The sequence below is a fragment of the Fundulus heteroclitus genome, chromosome 7 (assembly GCF_011125445.2).
Source record: "Fundulus heteroclitus isolate FHET01 chromosome 7, MU-UCD_Fhet_4.1, whole genome shotgun sequence".
Lineage (NCBI taxonomy): Eukaryota > Metazoa > Chordata > Actinopteri > Cyprinodontiformes > Fundulidae > Fundulus > Fundulus heteroclitus.
The window spans coordinates 9,929,184-9,956,483 of record NC_046367.1 but is presented as its reverse complement, the minus strand read 5'-3'; the positions used below and the strand labels follow the sequence as shown (position 1 = coordinate 9,956,483).

Below are 27,300 nucleotides of genomic sequence, written 5' to 3'. Positions count from 1 at the left end.
ATGTGAGACACACATGGGAAAGAATTATAGAGAAATGCTGCTGCAGATAAAGTTGAACTTTCAGATTTCTCCTTTAATATAAGGGTAAATGCAAGATCTAATGATTACAGTAAAGGAGGTTAAGCTAAGAGCACAATAATTGTGAACGGAATTATCTGGATGTGAAAGTGTTTGAAGAAGGTAAATGACAGAAGGATTGGGAGTCTTGATAAGAACACTAATTACACCTTGTTTCTGTTATTCAACAGTAAACAAGGCCTGGTGTCTGCCAACCATCTTCACAGAGCATTTTACTGGGGATAAAATGCTTATTGCCTGAAAAAGGACAGAACACTCATTACCATCCAACTAAATCGTTTTTGTCCATGCTGAGGAACAAGAAGAGGACTTAAGAAGTTTGGGGGTAACCTGCCAGAGAACTATCATTTTTTAAAGAAAAAAATATATATTTTTCCTTTTTGCAACAAAGGAGCAGTTGCCTGAGAACTCTGAGCTGACCACTTATGCACGAATATGCCACGTGCTCAGACTGGCCTGACGGGTTTTTACTTGCGTACAGACTCTTTTTATATCACAAAACCGATTTTCTCCTTTTTTTTTCTTCTTTCTCTTTTCGACTGACTTCCATGTTTGATTTTATGTGTTATGACGTTTATACTGTGATGTTGCATTATGTTGATTGCTATGGTTTTATGACTAAGAATGGAAACTCTCTGTTACAGACACACACACCTAGACCTACAGTTCTTGCAATCTTTTTGCTTTGTTATATAGAGAGCCAGGATCTGATGGCTATCACAGATCCATAAATTACTCGGTAAGGCTAATTTTTAGATTCAATACAGGGTGTCTTCTCGCTCAGATTGGCCCAGAGTGGGAGTGCCCTAGACTGGGCTCTATGGGGTTTTTACCATTTCTTAGAGAGATGGGGTTTTTCTGCTGGAGGCTCAGCCCGCCCTCTGATGCCCCCTACTGGTACTCTTGGATTTGTAAGATTTGAAAGTGATGGATGTTTGTCCATAGGAATGGAGAGTGGAGGACCAAGTAGGAGGTTTCTTGGGGTGGGGGTAGAGTAGACGAATTTGGCCTTGATTAAGGTACATCTTTAGCTTATCTAGTCTAAAGTAAACTTAAAATGATGTGCGCATAGGAACCTAAAACAGGCCTAGCTCTAATAGTTGAACCCTAAATTGTAGATAAAATACTTGGACTGTGGTCTTGACTAAAAAATACTGAATTATGAAGTATTCATGCTGATTGATGCTAAGATGTTTCAATTGAAGTTTGTCCGGCCCATTTCTTGGAACTGTTTTCGTTGTGATGTGCCTTTGGGGCACACCAACGGGGGGGGGGGCGCTAATGGACAACTGGACTGTTTTTTACAAAGTGCCTTTCGGGCACACCAGCAGAGACTGTGTGACCCAAGAGACTGAGCCGCACTATCGACTGCCATGGAGAACACGGATGGATGGACTCTGGAAGCCGGAAGCTGACGTGCTTGGATTGCTTGGACTGGACGGAATGACCGACTGTTCTGGGAGAGGGACAGACTGAGAGCTGTCGTTCCACTGGTTGATCATCTTTGGTGATGTGCCATGATGACACATCATCAGGGGGTCTGTTAGGATATCAACAAGGTCAGGTGGAACGAGCTGTTTATCCCAGAACTGCATGGCACACTTAGATGGCACTGACCCAAAAGATTGGCACATATCTATCAGATACCACCCCGGAGGTGACACAGTTTCTCTGCTGATGTCACAGTTGGATGTGTACAGCCCTTGCATGGGTGTGTCCCAAGATCCCTATATAATGTTTGTGTGATGAGCACTCGAGGCTTCCTGCCGATCAGGGGCCCATCAGCGCTGGTGTGACTGTAACTATTTCTCTGTCTTTACGTAGATAAAATATAACTAAAAGCATACTTGTCTGTTTTATGCATCCTACTTTCAAGGTAATAAGTAAGTGGGGGTCGCCTGACTGGGTAAAACGAACTGGGTCCACCGAGGGTGCTTCACCGTAGACGGGACACGGTGAAACAATAACAATACAAACATATTTGGACCAGGGGGCCGCTTACAGCTACTCTTGGAATCAATCACTTCAGAATTCAAGAAAATAAAACAATGGTTTGACATAAACAGGTTATCAATAAATTTGAGTAAAACTACATTCATGGTATTCGGAAACTGTAAGTCAAAGCATCAAGCAAAGATACAGATAGAGGGGGTTAACATAGAAAGAGTACATGAAAATAAATTTCTTGGAGTGATCATAGATGACAAGATTTGCTGGAAGCCTCACATAAAACACATCAAAACCAAACTGTCCAGAAGTACTGCTCATTACTGTTACCTTATTTGAATTATTGTGTAGAGGTTTGGGGAAACACATATCAACACTCACTACAGCCACTAGTCATAATGCAAAAAAGAGCAATAAGAATCATTCACAACGCCGGATTTCGGGATCATACAAACTCATTATTTCTAAAATCGAACTTACTAAAATATTATGATTTAATTGAATACCAAACAGTAGTATTCATGTTTAAAGTAAGACATAGCCTATTGCCTGGAAATATACAAAAGATGTTCTCTGAAAGGGAGGTAGGGTACAATTTAAGGGGAAGGGGAAATTTTAAGACTAATAGATGTAGAACTACAAGGAAAAGATTATGTTTATCAATTTACGGAGTTAAATTGTAGAACAAATTAAATCAGAACCTAAAGCAATGCCCAAACATATTCCTTTTCAAAAAAATGTACAGAGAAATTATTTTCAGAAGGTATAGATAAGTATGGTGGAAAGTTTTGTTGGTGTTTTTGTTTTGTTTTTTGTATATATGTATGAGGGTATATATGTATATAAAATGATGTATGTATATGTGTAGGTAGGTGTGTATATATATATATATATATATAGCAACATAATTATAAATATTGTAAATAGAAGAAATAAAAGAATTAAAGTGGTAGGAGTACATAAGTTTTACTTCTTCCTACTCCTTTTCGCACATGTAATAAAGGTATATTAACTCAGGAAAGAAGGGTACCTTGTTTATTGTTTTCTCGCCAATGCTGTTAATCCATCTATGTATTTGTCATTTTATACCTAATTGACATAGTCTAATTAAGGATTTTTTTACAAGGGAGATCAGTAAAAGTTAGAATAGGGAAGAATTACTCGACAAAATATACTGTAGAGAATGGAACACCTCAAGGGAGCATACTGAGTCCTTTATTATTCTCTATATTAATTAATGATTTTATCAGGGAACTAGGAAATGGGATGGGGTTTTCTCTTTTTGCGGACGATGGGGCAATTTGGAGGAGGGGAAGAAATCTGAAATTTATTGTTAAAAAGCTACAGGATGCTATTACAGAAATAGAGGAGTGGTCATATAAATGGGGTTTTAAATTCTCAGTAGATAAAACAAAGACAATAGCCCCATTTACACTACCCTTGTTAAACTGATCCATGCCAAGACCAGTCCGAGCTTGGATCACCTAACCAAGCCGACTGTTTACACACCAAGCTTATCTCAGTTCCTTGGTTTCCTCGCCTCCTAGTGATGATCTGCGGTACTGCTGCTCTCTGGGACTGAAGGCGGAACAAAACAAAACGGCGGCGCCCATAACATTCAGGATGTTATGGTTGATATTGTGATGTTTCGGTGTTTGCGGAGAGTCAGGGGAAGAAGGCAACCATTGGTGAAATTACTTGAGAGAGTCGTCTTTGGGAAGTGGATGAGACAAACGTCTAATAAGGATTTACAGACGGAGGAAACAACGACAGACATTGAGGTTCATCACATTGCTAAGCAGAACCATCAGTGAAAACCGTGTGGCACGGTAAGGAAGCTAGTATTTTTATGAATGTCTGAAATTTGTCTGAATGGAGTGTGAATCGGGACGTGCAGCCAGACACGCCGGAAAAACCGTGGACAGTCAGCTGACTGTAAGGAATGACGCAGTCTGCTCACGCTCTTTTTATCACATAACCGGGCCAAAAAAAACAGCCCGAGACACCCCAGGAACTAGTCTGCATTTAGTGCGGTCCGGTTATGTCTAGCTTGGTTCAGTTCAGGCTGCTTACCGTTTACACTTGAGAGTTATCTTGGTTACCGAGCTCGGACTGGTCTCGGATCGGTTAAAAAAGAGTAGTGTAAACGGGGTATATGTTCTTTACAAAGAAAATAATTGGTACAGAGGTAAAACTAAAGCTGTATAATCAAGAATTAGAAAGAGTAAAACATTTTAGGTTTTTAGGGTTATGGTTTGATGAGCGAATAACATGGAGTGCACATATCCAGAAAATACAAGACAAATGTAGGAAGGTGTTAAATATTATGAGATGTTTGGTGGGAAGTGACTGGGGGGCTGACAGAAAAGCGTTGAAGGCAATTTACTGTGGATTAATTAGATCAGTACTGGATTATGGTTGTGTGGTATATGGATCTGCATCAAGTTCATCTCTAAAAAAGTTAAACAACATCCAGTTTCAGCCTTTGAGATTATGCAAAGGGGCCTTTAAAACAACTCCAAAGGCAGGATTACAGGTAGAAATGGAAGAAATGCCACTTGAGTTGAGAAGAATTCAGTTATCTCTAAACCATTGGGCTAATTTACAGGGTGATAGTGAAGATCATCCAGCACAGAGCACTGTGCAAACAAGTTATGACAAAACTTTCAGAATAACATAAGATCCAGTCGGTGCACGCTTAGCTAGGCATTTATGTTTAAACATACATTTTGCAAATACTTATTTGTGTGTGTAGAAACAGGTTGACAGTTCAACATGTGGCTTATGACAGCACTATTCTTTCAGCGTTAAGAACGCTAAAACTTTAGGAATTACAAGCTCTGTAGCAACTGCTTACCTTTCTTTAGGAATTACTAGCTTTTGCGCTAGGCTTCACCTTTTAAGGAATTACTAGATTTTTTTAGCTTATGCTTCTCACCTTTCTTTTAAGGGAATTTAGCACTTAAACTCCATTCACACAATTTAGCCAAGAATTGTGAAACTAAGGGGCATTTAAAAATGTATGCAAAATGCACATGCATACTTATGCATAAAAATACCAACAGGCTATTTACAAGCATTTAAAAATTGCAAAAGAAGCAGGGATTTAAACACCTATATAGCCTTTTTAGGGGGAAATTGATAGTTATAAAGTCTACCAGCTCCTGGGAGGCAGGATCTGCGATAACACTTCTATAGCGGAGCCAGCTGGCAGGAAGCAGCAACTGCACTTCAATTTAAATAGTTTTTCTATGTCAACCACTATGCAAACCACTCAATGGGGCCTCTAGGTTGTGGAGTTGCAGAATATTTTGGTATCGTGGCCATGGTGGAGATGGTGAGACATGACTGAGGAATAGACTGAGGAACCTTTATTCTCAGGGATTTAATTCTCCGTGTCCTGAGGAGGACCCACTTTTTAAATCTTTGTTTCTTCATGATCTACATGAAAGTGTACGATAGGATGTGACCATGCATTGCAGGAAACATAACTTCTCCATGCTGCCAGTTTTTCAGATACTCATTTCCAATTAGGCAGAAGAAAAAGTGAGCTTAGAGTCTTAGACCTCAAAATGATTCCAGTGTGCCATTCAGCTCATATTTAAACATTTAGGCCAATACCATCCTTTTCTAGCCATTTGTGTCTTAGATTTACCTTATACTGCTATTTGCTCCTGGGTTTATGATCATACAACCGACTTGAGAAATGTCTGTTTTTATATGTTGATTACACTATCCAAGCCCATACGAAAAACTTTCAGTTTCAGTTGCATTACATTTGTTTATTTATATACACTTCATAGGAAGTATGCTGCATAACTCACAACATTAAGTTATATTTCAAATAAAGTCATTAGAGTTTTATTTTTATGTTGCACTACCCAAGATCATAGGAATAACACTGTGAAATCTTTTTGCACCTGTGCTTTTACTTTCTTTTTTTATTTCCTAAAAACTCTTCTACATGCTGCACTACCAAACTTGCACATCACACTAAGCTTTACATTACCTTGGATAATTTTCTATTTATATATGTTGATTGCACTATCCAAGGTCATTGGAATAATAGCGGAAAATGCATTTACAAGTGTATTGTCATTGCAGTGTTTTTGTACTTTAATAGGATGTACAAGTAAGGTGTTGAGTTGTATAATGCACAGCAAAATCTGTGCAAAAAACTAAGTTTAAAATAACCGTTCACGAGAGACACTTGCAATCACTGTTTACATATTTTGATTGTGTATTAAAAGGACATGAGTACAACCTGTGACAATTCTAATATTGTTTTATCGTAGTTATTCAAACTTTTAGGTTGTCAGAAATCACAGGGTATATCACTTAAAAGCATAACCAAGTTTTTTCCCTTTAAAAAAACAGTATTTGTACAAAAACAAATAACACTTTGATTGGGAGTTCTCAGAATAAGATATCTGTGCTATTGTGTGAGTTTTATATCATGATTCTATAATATAAATACGCCTAAACTTCAATTATTTCTGAAGAGAAATAGTTTAACCCCTATCCCTGAATCTTTTATGATATTATAAACCATACATGCATTGCACATGGTGAAAAATCCATTATCTGAAATAAACATCAACCCATCCATCCATCCATCCATCCATCCATCCATTTTCCGTCACGTCTATCCCTTGTGGGGTCACGAGGGGTGTTGGTGCCTATTTCAAGCATTCAATGGGCGAGAGGCGGGGTACACCCTGGACAGGTCACCAGTCTGTCACAGATAAACATCAACCCAAAACCTATATTTAAACTTTTTTCAACAAGCCTTAAACCTTGTTCAGCGAGAGCTCCATTGAATTGTCCCATTTTGAATGAAACTTGTGTGTGTGGTCCGCACCAAATTACAAAAACTTGAAGGGTGCACAATCTTGTGCAGTGACAGCACATGGGGTGAGAACAGTAGAATCGGGTCCCTTTTGGCAACCGCTCCCTCGCGCCCTGTTCAATGTGTCGAGTATACCCTATCTTAAAGCGATGCTCTAGGTCATGTGACCCATTTAGCGATGGATCAGACCCTCTCGAGTTACATTGGCAAGTTGTTCAGGGCAGCCCGCACGGAGCATCGATGCATGCAAGCACTGTGTATAAACCAGAAAAATATTTTGATATATTTCAAATTAACCAAATACCTAGCCGAAACTTACATGGTGTTGCTTTACATTTCTTGAGCAATATAATTGCAAATCATCAGTCTACAGTTGTAATAGTGCTTTCATCACGCAAACATTGGGACACTGGATCATAATGCTGATATAAAATATAAAAGGTTACCTTTTTAAGAATGTTTTGTTTTCACCAGTATGTTTTTTTTAGATTAAGAAAATTATTCTGTGCTAAATAAGTTATCCCATATTTACAACAAGGATGTTCAAAATGTACTGACAAACTAAATCAGGAGAAAAATATTTAATACAGAAACTAAAGTACATTCCTAAAATAAATCTGTATTACTTTGATGAAGCTTATCCCAAAAACAAATATGTATTTACTACAATAAAAAGCAAGTGTCTTTCCAATCTTTTTGGACTGAAGAAATCTCAGACTACACTACAGTGTTACCTCACAAGAGCCAGGTTGTAGTATCTGTAGAGTAACAATATGTCTGATAGCTTTACGGAACCAGGGGTAAAACAATGCATAGATTAATGGATTAAGACAAGAATTAAAATAAAACAAAAAGATAACAAAACTGCCATATGTACTGGTAAGATTAACCCCAATGAGAGAATAGCAATAGTATGGGCAGAAACATACAAGATATACAACAACGAGAATACCAAGAGTCCTGGCTGCTTTCAAATCCGATTTTGTTATCACATTCAATGAACGTATGAGTGTGACAGATGTAATGTGAGAGCGCATTGCACGAGCGTGAGACAGAGCCACCACAAACACTCTCATATAGAGGACTATGATAATGGTAACTGGGAATATAAAGTTAAAAATTATATCAATAGTTCCAGCTATATATTGAATGATAAATGAGCATTCTCCAGCACAGGAACTCACTCTTCCTGGTTGTATCAACTCATCCTTCACATAGAATATGCTATAGAAAGCGTACCACAGCCAACACAGACACACACAACATTTTGTTTTTGCTGTAGAAATTCTGGTGGGGTAATGCAGAGGGTCACAAATGGCAATATAGCGATCAACTGAAATGAGAACAATGTTCCCAATCGAAGCATATAATATGTGACCAGTCAAATAACAATACAAAACACATATGATATCTCCAAAAAACCAACAAGCTATGTTTCGGTAGATCTCTAAAGGTAACAGCAGGAGACCAACAAGAAATTCTGACACAGCCAGAGAGAGGAGGAGGATGTTAGTAGGTGTGTGGAGCTGCCTGGAAGGAAACAGAGGAAACATCAGTAACAAATCAAGTACAGTATCATCACTACATACAAAATATACAGATCACAAAAATTACACTTCACAATTCTAAAATTTAAACTCTAGGTTATGCCAGGAAGTTCATATCTGCCTGAAATGGGAGACTGAGATGATGATGAGCATATTGAGCACTACAGTGATTAGTGAGATGAAGGACAAAATAGTGTTCAGGAGAACAGCTTCAGACCAGTGAAGTATGGGCTTCCTGCAGGAGCCATTGAGGAGATGTGGGAAACAGAGCTCAGCTCTGTATTGGATCTCCATCCTTGGACAGCTGCAGCTCTCTGAACAGCATCTGTTTTACAACAAATATTTTTGTACCCTCCCTCATATCAGATTATTTGTTCTCTGTGAGGCATTGCTGCCACACCTCCTTTGCTCAATTCAAATGACACATAGCTTTTTTTTCTCTTTTACCCCTTCTCAAAAGTACAAGTACATCATCACTGTAATGTGTATTTACTTATTTTTTGAGTACATTTAAGAAAAAAAATACATTCCTAATCCCAATGGGAAATTAAATGTTGGTTTAACTCATGTTATTGGAGTTTCTTTAATGAGCTGTGCATGGCTGCATGCAGGAAAAATCTCCTGTAGCAACCTGTCAAGCAGTGGATCTGTATGGGGTGACATTTAGGACAGAAACAATTTTTCCTCTCACACACACCAATAAATCCATGCACACACCTCAGCAGACACACACACACACACACACACACACACACACACACACACTGTCAACAAAACTATTTTCCTCTCAAACACACTACTAAAACATGCACACACCACAGTAGACATAGTCACGCACACTAATGAAACTAAAATGTAATATTTGTCTTATGTGTGTGTGATCTGGTACTACACTGAATGAGAGGGTATACGTGTGTGTGTGTGTGTGTGTGTGTGTGTGTGTGTGTGTGTGTGTGTGTGTGTGTGTGTGTGCAGGCCAGCTGACAGCTTTGCCAGGGCCCGGGACAACGCAGTCTTTTTGGGCCCCCCCTCAACACCTGCCGCCACACACACACATACACGCACGCACACCACAAAAGTCAACTTAACTATATACTTCCTCAGTTAGTGACGTCAGTCTGTGGGTCTGTCGGGCAATGAGAGAAGTTTCGTCTCCTCTCTCCGTTTGTTGCTCGACGTTTTCTTGCTGATGGTTTTTCAGGTTTCAATTTGTTGTGTTTCCACTGAATATAAGCGGCTTTTTACAAAACATATCTCTCTCTCTCTCTCTCTCTCTCTCTCTCTCTCTCTCTCTCTCTCTCTCTCTCTCTCTCTCTCTCGGATCTGCTCTCTTCTCTCATTCATCTCGTCGTCATCTCCTATCTCTCATCTCTGATCTCTCTCTCTCTCTCTCTCTCTCTCTCTCTCTCTCTGAGTCTGAGCAGCAGCAGCGCGGTTGTTTGTGAGAGACAGCAGAGTGGGCGGGCCAGGCTGAGCCTGCGTGCTGATTGGCTGGCGCCGCTGAGCCATGTAGGAGAGGGGAGGGGGAGCAGAGTGCCTTTACACAGACGTTGTGAAGCTGCTGCGCGCTGACTGACATTGATTTTAATGTTCAGTCAGTGTCAGTTTTGGCCACTGAGCTATATAATACACTGGAGTGCTGATTTTGCCGAAAAACTGAAGTCACTGGCCGCCATCTTGCTACTCCTTACTCTCACAGAATCCCATAGGATTTGCTTGCAACAACAAGCAGTTTTCTGGCTGACTGAAAACGTTTCACAGGTAATTCTACAGTCAGTGGATGTACTAACAGTATCAAGTACTAGGATATTAGGTGCTGAAATATTTTACATGTTATTCATATTAAATATAAATATATGTATATATAAGTATGTGTATATGTATATATGTATATATATGTATACACATATGTAAATATATGTTTTTGTATATTGTTATTTATATATTTATAAATTATAAACATATATATTTAAATTAATAAAATGCAAAATATTTCAGCACATGACTTTCTCAGTACTTGATATTTTTAGAACATAACATAAAACTATGTGGCATTTGACATTTTAAAAGTCTTAAGTCACCCCTGAACTTGAGAAAATCCTTGTTATTCGATGCTGTAGCGCACATATTCCCTAGTTACTGAGGGGAAATAGGGAGTACCAATATGGCGGCTGGTGGCTTCAAAGCGACTCGTTCAAACAGACGGTGATTAGCATTCCAGTGTATTATATAGCTCAGTGGTTTTGCCCCCCCCCCCCCTCTGTCCTGGGCCCGGGACAACTGACCCGTTTGTCCCCCCCTGTCGGCGGCCGTGTGTGTAAGTAAGGAAAGAATAGGTCAAGCAGCCGCAATTATAAATAGCATTTTATCATCACCGGATGCAACAAACAGTGTGGCCAGTGCCTTACATGAAAGAGCTCCTCAGGTTGCCCATACTCATTCTGTTGAGAGAGCATCTTTGTTTTGTACTGGAACAGCTGGCCGAAGTTCAGCAGTGTCAACAGCAAATCAAGGTAAAGTAATAATGTACTTTTTCTAATATAGTAAATGTAGTAGATGTCTACTTATTCTTAATAGTACATGTAGATGGATACTAGCTTTAACCATCGGGAACTGGCTTTTATTAGCAAGTAAAATCTGAACACATTAGCTCCATCACAACGCTCCTGGGTCACATCACAACACTGTATTACTCCACCTGCTACATCAGCACCATCTATCACAGTAAATTGTTTTTTTTTTTCTTAAACAGAATTTTGACTTTCTATTATTCCGTCCCCATGTCCTGACCTGGTTTAACATCTGTGTAAATACAGACAGTAAAAGTTATCACTCTGATGTTCTTCATGCTGAAACTCTTGCTCTTTGACCGGACTAAATTTGGTGGCTGCTTCAGCTCCACGTTTCCAAGCCCAGCAGAGTTTTGGACTTTGGTCAACAAACAGGAGAAGAGGGTAATATGTTTGTTGGTCTTCATTTAAGCTACCAGCACAGATTATGCAAAATATTAGATGTTTCCGATGATAAAAGTGGCCGGTGGAGTTGGCATCATATTTATTACACATAAAGTCTATAGGTGTAATGGGGTCTTTATTACAGTGCAGGATTCATTACATTTTATGTTTTCCTCTCCTCGTTTTTCAGACCCAGATGTATCCATTACCATGAATGCTTTAAGAAAGATGTAATACTCTTTCCAAATCCCACCTGGGAAGTAATTTGCGAGCCACCTTTAAAGCAATACTTGCATGAAAATGGTCACATACTAAGTGCCTTTGAATTCCACAAGTCTTGGAACTATCATGCTGTGATCCAGCAAATTAGAGATGGCTTTGGTTCAACAATTCCTTAGAATATTAGGTAATCCTGCATTTGTAATCTTTCGTTACTAAATTCTTAGGCACTCTTTTAATAAATATTATATAATAATATAATTATATAGCCTTCAGACTCTTATTGGCTGTGGAAATAAACTGATCTCTCCTAAACTGCAAGATGGGCAACAACTGAATGGCCAGCTGATCCAGAAGGTCTTTAGATCAAAGGCTCTTTATGTCAAACCATCACAAACTCTTCTTGTAAGTTATTGAATGTGTATGATCTCATGTTACTGTTGTGTATGGACACACAGATAGGAATTACATTCTATATTAATAACATTTTATAGGTCCTTTGGATGTTACAGACATGTAGCAATATTTTTGCCTCAGAACAGCCTTTGCTCCAATTATTTGGTCATTAAAGATGGATTTAAAAAAAAAAATTATTATTATTATTTACAATTTATATGGTTTAGAAATAAATGTTGCCATATTTATAAAGACATTTTTACATGGTATAATTCTGTAGATTTTGAGAGTGTCAGGACCCTGCGGGAAGCGTCGTGCAGTTTTCTGCCGGCCCCGCATGATCTGCTTTCCCCACAGGTGGCTGGAGTTGACAGGTGGGCGTGGTACACACCTGCGGCTCGTTCAGCAGCGCGGAGCTGCACTATAAAGACAGCACTTGGACTGCTGGACGATGCCAGAGTGTAGCCAAGTATTGGTATGCTTAAGAGGCCCTTGTTGCATGACAACATTCCTTTTCAGAGTTTTAACAAATATTTCCTTCGTCTCAGGTCACCCCTTCATCCCGATTGTTCCTCGCTCCTCCGCGAACTCTGTCTCCGGTGCCCATTCGGCTCCAACGAGTCAATCAGTGGACACCTACGAAACCGCTCTGGTTACTCCAGCTTTCCTCAAGCCACCCATCCATCCACCTGCTGCTCGGGCCCCGCACGGATCCCTCCTGACCGCCCGCCTGTCTCTCCACCACCATCTGCCACCTAGGAGGGTTGCTGATCGGGTCCGTCTCTCCGCTCCACTCCCCCCGGCTAGATCGCGGCGCTCGGCGGTAAGCGGAAACAAAGTAACACCATTCCCGTTGCTCCGTGAGCTGATCTAACTTTCTCCTTTGTCCGCAGACCGCCCGAGCCCGGCTGTACTTTCTTTCCCTGGCTGCGAGAACCATAAATCGCCTGAGATCGGCTCGTGCTCCCCTGCTTTAAAATAAATATCTGAAACTGCTCCGCGCCTCTTGAGTATATTCTGCATGTGGGTTAGACACGTCAAAACCATGACAGATTTACACTCTGGCCAGACAAACCCCGCTGATATACTCGAGAGGACGCTTGCTATCCATCAGGAGCAGCTGCAAAACCTTGGTTTTGCTGTAAATTCCACCCAGGATCAGCTGAAGGGGCTCGCAGGGCAGATCGGTCAACTGACTGACGCGCTGCGCGCCGCCGCACTGAATCCTCCCTCCGCGTCGCCTCCCTCTACATCGGGGCCCACGCCCCCCGAACCGCCTTCAGCTGTTGGCGCAACCTCCTCTCCCGGGCCGGAGAAGTTCTCTGGAGATAGCGGAGATTGTGGGGGTTTTTTGTTTCAATGCTCTCTAGTTTTTAATAATTCCCCGAGAGCGTTTAATCAAGACGAGACTAAGATCTCCTACATTTTGCGCCTGTTAACAGGGAAGGCCTTAAGATGGGCTGAGGCCCGTTTTCCCAATTGTCAAGACTTCAATTGTTCCTTTCAAGAGTTCCTACAGGAATTCAAGATGGTCTTTTCAGTCGAATCTGACCCTGTACAACAGTCCCGCCAGCTGCTGGCAGTCAGACAACGCGGTCGCCGCACCTCCGACTTCGCAGTGGAGTTCCGCACCTTAGCTGCCGCCGCCGGCTGGGAACAGCGAGCGCTCAAGACGGTCTTCTTTAATGCGCTAGACGAATCCCTTAAGGATGAGCTAGCCCGTCTAGAGGAGCCTGACTCTTTAAATAAATTGATTGAGCTCACCATCCGTCTCGAAGACCGTCTTAGAAGTAGGGGCCGGGGCAGGTCTGAGAGATCCCCGCGGCTGTCGGCTCCTCTCCCTCCCGAGCGCATTCCTCCCAGGCCGGCTGCCGCCTCACCACCTCCACCTGAACCTATGCAGATAGGCCGGGTGCGTTTAACACCAGAAGAGAGGCAGCAACGCATGGAAGCTAGGCAGTGTATCTATTGTGCCTCACCTGACCATTTCATCCGTGCCTGCCCTGAGCTGTCAAAAGACCGGGTCCGTCGGCTGTAGTGGAGAAGCCGGCGGACCACAAGCTTTCGTCTCCCGCGCCTCCACATCTTCCTGCGTCCCCACGTTTCTGTCTGCGAGCAATAATTCCCACGGCTCATGACAGAGTAAGTTTCGCTGCTCTAGTTGATTCGGGCTGCGATTTTAACCTAATCGATGGTTCTCTTGTGCAGCAGATCGGCATCGAAACTGTGCCACTGCCTACGCCCCTTCAGGTGTCCGCCCTGGATGGTGGCAACCTCCCGCAAATTACCCACCAGACCAAGCCCCTGGAGGTCATCATTTCAGGTAACCACCGCGAACGTGTCTCATTTTTTGTTTTTCCAGTAAAACACGCTCCGTTAGTCCTCGGATACTCGTGGCTAAGAGAACACAACCCACACATTAATTGGGCCGAGCAGCGGGTCGAGTCCTGGTCAGCTACCTGTCACTCACGCTGTTTACTTTCCGCGTTTCCCTCACATCCTCCATCGGAGGTTACCGCATCTGGTGAGTCCTCGGTGGATCTTGGTCTTGTCCCCGAGATGTATCACGATCTATGGCAGGTGTTTAGTAAAAGTAAGGCCAGTTCTTTACCCCCGCACCGTTCGTACGACTGCGCCATCGACCTGCGGCCCGGCGCTCCGCTGCCCTCAAGCCGCCTATATAACATCTCCCGGGCCGAGCGCCAGGCGCTGGAGAAATATATCAGCGAGTCTCTCGCTGCGGGTCTGATCCGTCCCTCCTCCTCGCCGTTAGGGGCGGGGTTCTTTTTTGTGGGCAAGAAGGACGGGTCTCTTCGCCCATGCATTGATTATCGCGGGCTCAACCAAATCACCGTTAAAAACAAATACCCCCTGCCGCTCCTTTCCTCCGCGCTTGAACCTGTCCAAAATGCCACCGTATTCACAAAGTTAGACCTGCGTAACGCGTATCACTTAGTACGGATCCGCCGGGGGGATGAGTGGAAGACGGCTTTTAAGACCCCACTGGGCCATTTCGAATACATGGTGATGCCTTTTGGGCTCTGTAACGCTCCGTCAGTCTTTCAAGCCCTCGTCAATGACGTCCTCCGGGATTTTCTCAACATATTCGTTTTTGTCTATCTGGATGACATCCTGATTTATTCCCAGAGTCCCACTGAGCATTATCACCATGTTCGTTTAGTGCTCCAACGCCTCCTCGAAAACCGCTTATTTGTCAAAGCGGAAAAATGTGAATTCCATAAACCCTCTGTAACCTTCCTAGGTCTAATTTTAGAGGGTGGGCGGGTTCGATCAGACCCTGAGAAGATCAAGGCGGTCCTCACCTGGCCCGTTCCTGAGACGCGGAAGCAACTCCAGCGCTTCCTAGGTTTTGCAAACTTCTACCGCCGTTTCATTAGGAATTACAGCCAGATCGCCGCCCCCCTACACGCTCTAACGTCCCCCAAGACCCCATTTATGTGGAACACTGAAGCCAATGCAGCCTTCGAGGACTTAAGAAATCGCTTCTCCCAAGCACCTGTTCTCAAGCATCCTGACCCGCTGAAACAGTTTATCCTGGAGATCGATGCCTCAGACACGGGGGTTGGCGCTGTACTCTCCCAGCAATCCGATGATGACCAAAGGCTCCATCCCTGCGCTTTTTTTTCCCGTCGCCTGACCCCTCCTGAACGCAACTATGATGTTGGGGATCGTGAGTTGCTAGCTATTAAACTCGCGCTGGAAGAGTGGCGTCACTGGCTAGAGGGGTCCGAGCAGCCCGTCATCATTTGGACTGATCATAAAAACTTAGCTTATTTACAGTCCGCCAAACGTCTAAACCCTCGGCAAGCCCGCTGGTCACTGTTCTTTTCCCGTTTTAACCTGTCCATAACATACCGCCCCGGTTCCAAGAACCTGAAGCCCGACGCCCTTTCTCGCCTCTACTCCCCACACGACTCCGATCCTGAACCAGCTCCTATCTTACCCCCCACCTGCACCGTTGGCTCGTTACGTTGGGAAATAGAAGAAGTCATCACCCGAGCTCAACAGAATGAACCTGATCCAGGCAACGGTCCTGCCAATCGAGTTTATGTGCCCCGCGCTGCACGCGCTCAAGTGATTCACTGGAGCCACGCCTCCAAATTCTCCGCTCACCCAGGCACCCACCGAACTCTCTCCCACATCTCCCGGCGATTCTGGTGGCCTTCTATGGCTAAGGACATCCAGGAATATGTCCTCGCTTGCCCCGTCTGTGCCAAGAATAAACCATCAAACCGACCCCCTTCGGGTCTCCTACGTCCACTACTGATCCCCAAACGGCCCTGGTCCCACATTGCCCTTGATTTTGTTACCGGTCTCCCACTCTCTCAGGGGATGACGACAATCTTAACAATAGTCGACCGGTTCTCGAAAGCCTGTCATTTAGTTCCCCTCCGCAAGCTCCCCTCCGCTCTACAGACTGCTCAGCTCCTGGTTAAGCACGTTTTCCGTCTGCATGGGATCCCACAGGACATCCTGTCCGATCGAGGTCCCCAGTTCACCTCCCGAGTCTGGAGGGAATTTGCCTCCGCTCTGGGAGCTTGGTGCTCTCTCTCTTCTGGGTACCACCCCCAGACTAATGGTCAGACGGAGCGGCTTAACCAGGAGCTCGAGTCAGCCCTCCGGTGTCTCACTTCCACTAACCCATCTGACTGGAGTAAATTCCTCCCATGGGTGGAGTATGCTCATAATACTCATACCTCCACCGCAACTGGTTTTTCCCCCTTTGAAGTATCCCTCGGATATCAGCCCCCCTTCTTCCCACGGACGAACAACAGATCTCCGTCTCTTCTGTGGAGAGTCCAGATCTGCCGAAACCATCCAGGCTCTCCACAGAACTGTCGAGCAGAACCGCCGGTTTGCAGACCGGAGGCGAGTACCTGCCCCTCGCTATCGTCCCGGTCAGCAGGTCTGGCTGCTCTCACGGGATCTTCCAACCAGGGGCGCTCCACGTAAATTGGCTCCCCGTTACTCCGGCCCCTTTACTGTAGACTCTGTTATCAGCCCCTCTGCTGTCCGTCTTCGCCTTCCCCCGCAGTCCAGAATCCACCCTACTTTCCATGTTTCACAAGTTAAGCCCGTGCTGTCCAGCCCTCCGCGAACACTGTCTCCGGGGCCCATTCGGGTCCAACGAGTCAATCAGTGGACACCTACGAAACCGCTCTGGTTACTCCAGCTTTCCTCAAGCCACCCATCCATCCACCTGCTGCTCGGGCCCCGCACGGATCCCTCCTGACCGCCCGCCTGTCTCTCCACCACCATCTGCCACCTAGGAGGGTTGCTGATCGGGTCCGTCTCTCCGTTCCACTCCCCCCGGCTAGATCGCGGCGCTCGGCGGTAAGCGGAAACAAAGTAACACCATTCCCGTTGCTCCGTGAGCTGATCTAACTTTCTCCTTTGTCCGCAGACCGCCCGAGCCCGGCTGTACTTTCTTTCCCTGGCTGCGAGAACCATAAATCGCCTGAGATCGGCTCGTGCTCCCCTGCTTTAAAATAAATATCTGAAACTGCTCCGCGCCTCTTGAGTATATTCTGCATGTGGGTTAGACACGTCAAAACCATGACAGAGAGTAAATGTATTATTTCAAAACTTTTAATAAAAAAAAAACAAGTTTTTTAAGGAAGATCCAGAGCTAAGGGATGTGACTTCATATAAAGTATCTCACCCGGCAACAACAGCTATGACAAGAAATAAACAACTCAACACAACAGAAAATGCCCCCCCCCCCCCCCCCCCCCCTACAACACTGACTTGGGGAATTTTGGTGAAAACTGCTACAACTGAAACTCAGTCGGCTACCACTATCAGTACCAGCTCATCTGCTACAGACTCTAATCCCTCCCTTGAAATCTACCAAAATGAGCCTACACCACATGCAAGCTCCAACTACACAACTTTTTTGTCAGTGATGTCAGACATACTTGAGGAGTTGTCCAAAAATATCGACACTGCACTGAAAATTCAACATCAGTCATTCAGCAGTTTTAGATGGAGACATACGTGGATTCAAGAGAATGTCACACAATCGACATTACTCAATGTGAAGTTTTCTTATGATTTTGGAAAAATGAAGAGGCAGTTGATTTGGGAGAGAATTTTTACGTTTACTCATTGATGCCTTGTCCATGTCTGAATGTTTGAAGGCCCTGATGGATGTAAACATTTAGCTCTGAACAGTACAGGTTTGTTTTGGATCATCATTTTCCAGTATTTATTGTCAAAATGTCTATTTTTTAAATTATATTTTTACAAAAGATATTTTTGCAATACAGCACTCAGGAAAGACAGGTACTGTATGGCACTTTAGGGCAATAGCTGTTAGCCTTGTGCGTGGAGGTCCAGCTCCAAGGTTCCTTTCTCCAGTTCTTTTTGCTGACTTGGTTGGAGGTCCAAATGCAGTTTGCCCTACTCTAAAGGATATAACAAATGCTGACCTTCAGGAAAAATTTAAAAGGGTAGTAATCCGCTCACTAATTAATTTACTTTTAACTGTATATACTATTGATAGAAAATATTGTTAATAATACTGTGTGATATCTAATATATTTTTCAAAGTGAAATAACATTATGTAGTCCCTATTTGTTTTGTCTGTTTGCTCTTGTGTAAAACTGTATTAGGTGTCTCAAAGTTCTACCCTGGAGGAACTTCTCAGAGCCACATATTCTCTTTTAGACTGCATGACCAGTGCAGGTTGTGTCAGACCCTTAAGAGCCACAAATGATTGAGATCTTCTCCTACATAATATGCTTATGTTTCATGTGGTTCACCGGGTCCAAGGCTCCTTTCAAAAGTTAATTTTTTTCTAATATTTCTTTAAATACATGGTACACAAATATTTTGGCTCAGTTTATTAGTAAGAGACTCAGATTAAAGTCTGCTTATTTTGCTGGTTTGCAGAAGGTCTAAAGACACTTGGAGTTTTGGATGCTGTCAAACAACATCCAAACAGTTTTTGCTCTTTGTTCTGCCATGAACCACAGCAATTAACTGCTGACATGATGGATGACCTTTTCACCCTCTGGCTTGTAAATAGAGGAGAGAAGAAGAGACAGTCATTCCTTTGTGGAGAGATTGTTTGCAGGATGCAGAAGGTATTTAACACAGCTCTTCTTCATCTATATGTAATATTTTACAGCAGGGGCGTCAAACTGGTGTAATGATTTAGACTAAGGACCCAGTATTCAGCCAGACAATTAGGTAGAGATTAACAGGATTTATTCGAAGTGATGAGGGGGTGGATCCGGCAGGCAAAAAACAATCCAGGCTGGGTATGGAGCAGAACATCCAAGCAAAAAACAAACAGGACCTGGGCAGAGTCAAAAAAGCAAACAGGTCAGATACAAAAATACAGAATGCTGGAGAGCTCTTACCCAGGGGCTGGAGAACGGGTGAGTAAACATGTGCGGCATGAGAAATGGGGACAAGAGATGTGATGTTCTGGCAGGGAAGCAGCAAAAGAGACGGACATAAAAAGGCAGGAGAACAAAGAGAGGGAGAGCCAATTAAAGAGACCAGGTGGAAGTAATCAGAAGGAGAAGGAGTGGCTGAAAGACTGACAGGAATAGTGGCAGGGAACAGGACAGAACTAAACTGAAAGCTTGCAGAACCCTGACAGAATAATATAAAACAAAGACCAAAATCAAACCCAAACTATTCCATAATCCAAAGTAAGACAGAACCTAAAATCATGACAGAACCCCCTCCTTAAGGCCGGATTCCAGACGGCCTAAACAAGACAAACAAGACAGACTAGACCGGGTGGGTGGATGGGGGTACCAGGATGGAGGGACAGACATATTACAAAAACAAAACAACCCTGACAAGGCGAGCGAAAGAAAACAGTTCTACCAAAACCTAAAACAAAACAACCCAAAGAGGGTGAACTAACTACTAACTGAAATACTTCAAAATCAGTCTCTAAAACAGAGTCTGGTGGGCGTCCCGGAGCACGGCCCCGGCGTGTCAGGTTCTCCGGCGGGCGTCCCGGAGCACGGCCCCGGCATGTCAGGTTCTCCGGCGGGCGTCCCGGAGCACGGCCCCGGCGTGTCAGGTTCTCCGGCGGGCGTCCCGGAGCACGGCCCCGGCGTGTCAGGTTCGGCGGGCGTCCCGGAGCACGGCCCGGCGTGTCAGGTTCTCCGGCGGGCGTCCCGGAGCACGGCCCCGGCGTGTCAGGTTCTCCGGCGGGCGTCCCGGAGCACGGCCTAGGCGGGACTGGCAGACAGGAGACCGGTGGTGGCGCAGGACTTCAGAAGATCGGCGGCGAAATAAGACCCTCGGAGGCCAACGCCTGGAGAGAGAGAGAACGGAAACTGGCGCCGGACTAAAGGCTACAGGAGGCGCCAAACTACAGGCTGAGGGGGGCGCCTGGCTACAGGCGACTAAGGAGAGAGCCTGGTTACAGGCGACTAAAGGGGGCGCTTGACTACAGGCGACTAAAGGGGGCGCCTGACTACAGGCGACTAAAGGGGGAGCCTGGCTAATGGCTGCGGGCGACAGTGCTTTGAAGCTACGAGGAGCTAGCACTGGAGACAGTGCTTTAACGCTACGTGGAGCTGGCACTGGAGACAGTGTGCTAAAGCTACGAGGAGCGCACTGGAGACAGTGTGCTAAAGCTACGAGGAGCTGGCACTGGAGACAGTGCGCTAAAGCTACGAGGAGCTGGCACGGGACACCGAGTCTTTGAGCTGCGGGGAGCAGGCACGGGACACCGAGTCTTTGAGCTGCGGGGAGCAGGCACCGGACACTGAGTCTTTGAGCTGCGGGGAGCAGGCACTGGAACTGAGATTGAGGGCGGGACTCAAGCGGAGGCGGACCCTCTGAATCTCCCTCCTCATCGCCGAGCGGAGGCTGACCCTCCGAATCTCCCTCCTCGTCGCCGAGCGGAGGCGGTCCCTCCTGGGTCTTCACATCGCCCGCTGGCGGTGACCCCTCAGGGACAGGAGCCGAGGCGTCAGCCAGAGCAACCGCTCGCCGGCGTTTGCGGCGGAGGGACGGCTGCGGCAGAGCGCTCCTCCCTTGGATGTGGCGTCTGGGACCAACACCAGGGGGACAAATCGCCAGCCTGGAACCCTCAAACGAGGCTCCCAAGACGACCTCAGGTAAGCGCCTGACATCCTCTTCTGTCCCAAACAAAGCCCAAGTGTCCATCATAATCTTAAGTCCAGATCGCAAACTCGGTGTCGGGTTCATGGTGGGGAAAAAAAAGAAGAAAAAGAGGAGAGGACAAAAAAAACAACGTACTTGTCTGGCGATGGGTCTGGTAATGGCCAGAACGTACTGTAATGATTTAGACTAAGGACCCAGTATTCAGCCAGACAATTAGGTAGAGATTAACAGGATTTATTCGAAGTGATGAGGGGGTGGATCCGGCAGGCAAAAAACAATCCAGGCTGGGTACAGAGCAGAACATCCAAGCAAAAAACAAACAGGACCTGGGCAGAGTCAAAAAAGCAAACAAGTCAGATACAAAAATACAGAATGCTGGAGAGCTCTTACCCAGGGGCTGGAGAACGGGTGAGTAAACATGTGCGGCATGAGAAATGGGGACAAGAGATGTGACGTTCTGGCAGGGAAGCAGCAAAAGAGACGGACATAAAAAGGCAGGAGAACAAAGGAGAGAGGGAGAGCCAATTAAAGAGACCAGGTGGAAGTAATCAGAAGGAGAAGGAGTGGCTGAAAGACTGACAGGAATAGTGGCAGGGAACAGGACAGGACTAAACTGAAAGCTTGCAGAACCCTGACAGAATAATATAAAACAAAGACCAAAATCAAACCCAAACTATTCCATAATCCAAAAGTAAGACAGAACCTAAAATCATGACAACTGGTTTTGATGTTGGGCCACATCAGGATCATGAATGTCCTCAAAGGGGCAGTTTTGCCAGAATATGTTGATAAACCCATTGAAATGTTTACAAACATTACCAAATAGCTGTCTCTACGTTTGATGACAGCTTCTTAAAATGAAATGATCCTGAACATCTTTTCACATCGATGTAATTTGGCAGAATACAGATAAAAACGGCTTCAATTTGATTGATAAACTTTTATTTAAGCACACAACTGTTTTTGTAGCTTTTTTATGTGGCCCTACTGAGTCTAGAGGACCACAGAAAAACCTGCGGTGTGTCAGATTTGGCCCCCGGGCCTTGGGTTTGACACTTGTTTTACAGTATTCTTGCACATTAAGGTATCTCTGAAAATAGCCAAACATCATGTGAAAGCACCGTATTGTGAATTACATTTGTTTTTAATGAAACAAGTGATGCATCGACTATAATGAAACAAAAATGTTAAATAACATTTCTACAAGCTAATTTCCAACTCATTTATACTGGAATAAATGATCTGGTCGGACTTGTGTACGACAAGGTTTATCCGGCAGGCTGTGAGAACCCCAATGTAACTGCAATTAGAGTTTAAATCCTTATTCCTTATCAACATCCAATGATATTGTCTCTATATTAATGTCAGATGTTAACTCCAAAGGAGGTTAGCTCTGATTTCTGAATAACCATGTAACTGTGAATTAGATTGGACACAAAACAATTCTATTCCGCAGTGGTGTTTTTATTGAACCAAAAGCAATTCCCTGTTACAGAAATTCTCTGATTCAACAACTTTGGAATTCTTACTCACTACTAAAACTAAACATGCAAAATATATATGTGGAAATAAAAGAACAAAACGAAAATAAACAATGGATTAAAATGAGCGGTTAGCAGATCTTAACTCAATTCACAGTTGTTTAACACCGCCCTCAAAACAGCGGCATTTGACGTATCAGCATTGACAGACAGAACAGCTTCGGGAATCTCACTGGACGCTTTGATGTCTTACAAAAGCTAGTTCAGCTAAGCTCCCTACAGTTCAGATACACGTCACCCTCCCAAGATGGCTGCTACGATGACGTATGGTCTACCAATTTACGTGATGCGTGAGGGGAGGTCCTAATGACGTAACCACACTTACGCTGATGGGATAATGCCTCGCTTCGAGAGGGCGCGGCTAACTGGGAGTTTAAGCAAAGCCCGCGAATTGAGCTGGGACAAAGACTGCACTGATGAGAAGAAGCGAGAAGAGAGGGGGGGAAAGCATGGAAGAAGATGGAAAAGAACTGAAGCAATGACCCACAGCGGGGTTATTGATAAACCACAAATCAACACAGCAAAATCAATTGTAAAATGCATGCACATACAAAGAAAACATTCAGCAAAATAATTCCAACTTCGTTGTGGAATAAAAGCATTAACCTGCACCTACAAAGTTCTAACATCTGCCCAGGCACTTCTAAACATCCTATGGATGAAAAAGAAATAAAAGGGGAGAACCCCGTTACTTTGAGGTGGTCCCGAATGAAGTCCTGGCTTCGATCCGGAGCGCTCCGGATCACGCGGCGTCCTGAATGCACCAGAGCAGGCAGCAGCAGGGGCGGGCGAGGAGGCTCTTTCGTTTCTTCCTCCAGGCTCAACAGTCGCTTTTGCCCGGCCCAGCAAAGCTTAGTCCTCTTTCGATCACTGGGGGATAAGGCGGCTTCCAGTATTTGATCAGAGGGAATTAAAAGTATCTTTTAGAGTCAACCTCCTACTATGCAAAGCAGGGAATAACGTTTGCGTCGAAAAATCTCGGTCCAGCGAGAAACTCGAGCACGTGGCGTGTGGGTAATTAATCCACAGAGTACAGCTGTATGTCTTCTCAGGTTGGCGGTGAGCCAGAGAAAGAAGGCAGATTGTCCTGCGTGGCCGAGTTTTATCAACTTTTGCCTAGCAACGTTATCTCTCCGCTCCGTTGTTAGGGTGGCTGCCATTTTGGGCCGTGTTGCATGATGGGAGTTGGTTTTGACCACATTGCATCATGGGAAACGCAGTCCGTCATGTCCCGAATTAATGCAGTCTCGTCACATTTGAACTGGCATAACATCAGTCAAATGTTCTAAATCGACCCATTAGAACTTTCAAAGTAATCATTTTGACTTTTACAAATTGTGTATAATGCTTATTTAAATTAATAAAAAAAATAGTTCACAAAACTTAAAATATGAAAAAATAGGTAATCCTAACTGACCTAAAAAGTTTAAATAGTATTGTTGATTTTAGGGAGTGAGGAAGAAAAGGTGAGATGTATTTTCATTTGGTATATGTACACATTCGATTTTTCTAGTTAGGTATTGTTTTATGAAATGTTTATTTCAGGATCGGGAGAGATCGACAACGTACACAAATAAGGACAAACACTGTTCTTTTAGAATAATAATAATGCCCACATTTATTGTTCCCCACAGAATACAGCTTACACAAAACAGCAAGCTCTTCACAAAGTAGCAAGCACTTAAGCAACAAGCTTTCAAACAGGCGTGATGCTCAACAGATTCTCAGAATCAGCCCTTACCATTGACACTGAACTGGGAGCCCTCAATCCTAGGTTAAGATCAGCGTTCACAATGCCGGTATCCACACACAAACTCACGGCAGACTCACCGGGCTGAGGGCAGTCTCCTCTTTATATACTTGTAAACAAAGAGTCAGCTGTGGAGCGAGAGTGTCCATTTCTCCCTCCACAGCTGCCCTGCTTCCCAAAACATGTTTCTAAAACAGAAACCGTTCCCAGCATCTCAGCAGTGTGCGAAGCAAAATAATATGAGCGCACTCAGAATACAGCAAATATAAGCAGAAAATAAGGAATACAGAATCAGTCTTTCCCACAACACATTGTCATAGGTTCACACCACAAGTTTAAACAAGTTATAACAAAATAACACATGTTGTTAGCACAAGCATATATGTTGCTCTTAGTTTATGTGAACTCAAAAACAAGTGACACGTTATATGACTGAGCAGGTTTTCCCAAAATACATTGCTAAAGAGCAAAAATAATGATTTAATATATCAGGTGTACAACACAGGTGTAGTTATTACTACATCTACTTTATGTACTTTGAACAGAAAATGGCTAATTTGTACCTTAATGATTTTTTTCCCAGAGACGAAGAAGGATCATCTAAACTTCAAAACATCCTTGCATTTTCTACTGGAGCAAATGAGATACCACCAATTGCTTTTCCCCGGCACCATCAACTGAGTTTATCCATGAGGGCAGTGAAGAATAGTCCTCCAAACCAATGTTCCCCAAGGCCAACACATGTAAAAGCTGCTGAAAACTCCCACTTGTAACTTCTTACAAAGTATTTAAGGAAAACATGGACTTTGCCATTGGGAACACCCAAGGATTTGGATGTGCGAATGTATTTTTTTTTTTTTTTTTTGGAGTGATTACAGTTCTCACACTGGTTTATAGCATTAAAGTTTACATTTGTTTGCTACACTTGCTAATGCCGGTCCAGTTTAGCAAGTTGATTCTGTTAAAGTAATTGTACAATGGGCATAGGCAGAGACCGGCTTAAAATAAAAACAATAAGCAACTTTAAGTTGATTTAAATCACATTGTCATTTCCATTCTTTTTCTAAATTATACATAGTGTGTATATGGATTATGCACATCATCAGTTTATAGTTGCAAAAAGGCTTTCATCACGCAAACATTGGAACACTGGATCATAATGCCGATATAAAATATTCAAGGGTACTTTTTTAAAAACAACTGTTTTTTTCCACCAGTAATTCTTTTAGATTAAGAAAATGAATCTGTGCTAAATAAGTTATTCCATATTTACAAGAAGTTTTAACTTTTTTAAGATTCTGAGTGTTCAAAATGTACTGACAAACTAAAGAGAAATATTTAATACAGAAACTAAAGTACATTCCTAAAGTAAATCTGTATTACTTTGATGAAGCTTATTCCAAAATAAAAATCTTAAACAAATATGTATTGACTACAGTAAAAAGCAGGTGTCTTTCCAATCTTTTTGGACTGAAGAAATCTCAGACTACACTACAGTGTTACCTCACAAGAGCCAGGCTGTAGTATCTGTAGAGTAACAATATGTCTGATAGCTTTACGGAACCAGGGGTAAAACAGGGTGTAAATTAATGGATTAAGACAAGAATTAAAATATAACAAAAAGAAAACAAAACTGCCATATGTACTGGTAATATTAACCTCATTGTGAGAGTAAAAAACATATGGGCAGAAACATACAAGATATACAACAATGAGAATACCAAGAGTCCTGGCTGCTTTCAAATCCGATTTTGTTATGACATTCAATGAACGTTGGAGTGTGACAGATGCAATGTGAGAGCGCATTGCACGAGCGTGAGACAGAGCCACCACAAACACTCTCGTATAGAGGACTATGATAATGGTAACTGGAAATGCAAAGTTCAAAATTAGATCAATAGTTACAACTACATATTGAATGATAACTGAGCATTCACCAGCACAGGAATTCATTCTTTGTGGTTGTATCAGCTGATCCTTCAAAAGGAATATGCTATAGAAAGCATACCACAGCCAACACAGACACACACAACATTTCGCTTTTGCTGTAGAAATTCTGTTGGGGTAATGCAGAGGGTCACAAATGGCAATATAGCGATCAACTGAAATGAGAACAATATTCCCAATTGAAGCAGATACTATGTGACCACTCAGGAAAATAAAAAAAACACATATGATGTCTCCAAAAAACCAACAAGATGTTTTTCGGTAGATCTCTAAAGGCATCAGCAGGAGACCAACAAGAAAGTCTGACACAGCCAGAGAGAGGAGGAGGATGTTAGTAGGTGTGTGGAGCTGCCTGGAAGGAAACAGAGAAAACACCAGTAACAAATCAAGTACAGTATCATGAACAGGTCATAGAAATTACACTTCACATTTCTAAAATTTAAACTCTAGGTTATGCTAGGAAATTAATATCTGCCTGAAATGGGAGACTGAGATGATGATGAGCAGATTAAGCACTACGGTGATTAGTGAGATGACGGAATACACAGTGTTCAGGAGAACAGCTTCAGACCAGTGAAGTGTGGGCTTCCTGCAGGAGCCATTGAGGAGATGTGGGAAACAGAGCTGAGCTCTGTATTGGATCTCCATCCTTGGACAGCTGCAGCTCTCTGAACAGCATCTGTTGTAAAACAAATATTTTTGTACCCTCCCTCCTATCAGATTATTTGTTCTCTGTGAGGCATTGCTGCCACACCTCCTTTACTCAATACAAATGGCAGATAGCTTTTTTACACTTTTACCCAGTGACGTGCGGTAGGGTTCATAGCTGGTGAGGCACTGACGTCATCAGAGTCAGATTTACAAATATATACACTCTACAGAGTAGACTCATTGCAAAGTGCTGAAGGAGACTGATTGAGCCAAATCAAATCACCAAGAGACATGGAA

General features: G+C 43.5%; 2 protein-coding genes across 3 annotated transcripts; both read right to left on the bottom strand.

Annotated features, from left to right (window-relative positions):
- Nucleotides 1-7,596: 7,596 nt before the first annotated feature.
- Nucleotides 7,597-8,798, bottom strand: LOC118563741 (trace amine-associated receptor 13c-like). Its single transcript, XM_036139478.1, has 2 exons — nucleotides 8,639-8,798; nucleotides 7,597-8,404 (listed from the first exon to the last, which is right to left on the bottom strand). The coding sequence occupies exons 1-2, from the start codon at nucleotides 8,713-8,715 to the stop codon at nucleotides 7,597-7,599; spliced, it is 885 nt and encodes a 294-aa protein (XP_035995371.1). The 5' UTR covers nucleotides 8,716-8,798.
- A 16,454-nt stretch (nucleotides 8,799-25,252) lies between these two features.
- LOC118563678 (trace amine-associated receptor 13c-like) lies at nucleotides 25,253-27,066 on the bottom strand. Of its 2 annotated transcripts, none has more exons than XM_036138893.1 (2): nucleotides 26,897-27,066; nucleotides 25,253-26,704 (listed from the first exon to the last, which is right to left on the bottom strand). In XM_036138893.1, exons 1-2 carry the CDS (start codon nucleotides 26,998-27,000, stop codon nucleotides 25,897-25,899), a joined length of 912 nt encoding a protein of 303 aa, XP_035994786.1. In that variant the 5' UTR covers nucleotides 27,001-27,066; the 3' UTR covers nucleotides 25,253-25,896. The 2 variants fall into 2 exon arrangements, with proteins under 2 accessions (XP_035994786.1, XP_035994787.1); XM_036138894.1 differs by having other exon boundaries at nucleotides 26,924-27,066.
- Between the last annotated feature and the right edge of the window lie 234 nt (nucleotides 27,067-27,300).

Bases quoted from the DNA above. Each gene is read 5' to 3' on its own strand.
- LOC118563741 (XM_036139478.1), bottom strand. From the start codon at position 8,715: ATGGAGATCCAATACAGAGCTGAGCTCTGTTTCCCACATCTCCTCAAT. The intron at 8,405-8,638 runs GTCTGAAGCTGT...GTTTCCTTCCAG, and splicing joins AGGAAGCCCATACTTCACTG to GCAGCTCCACACACCTACTA.
- LOC118563678 (XM_036138893.1), bottom strand. From the start codon at position 27,000: ATGGAGATCCAATACAGAGCTCAGCTCTGTTTCCCACATCTCCTCAAT. The intron at 26,705-26,896 runs GTATTCCGTCAT...GTTTCCTTCCAG, and splicing joins GCTGTTCTCCTGAACACTGT to GCAGCTCCACACACCTACTA.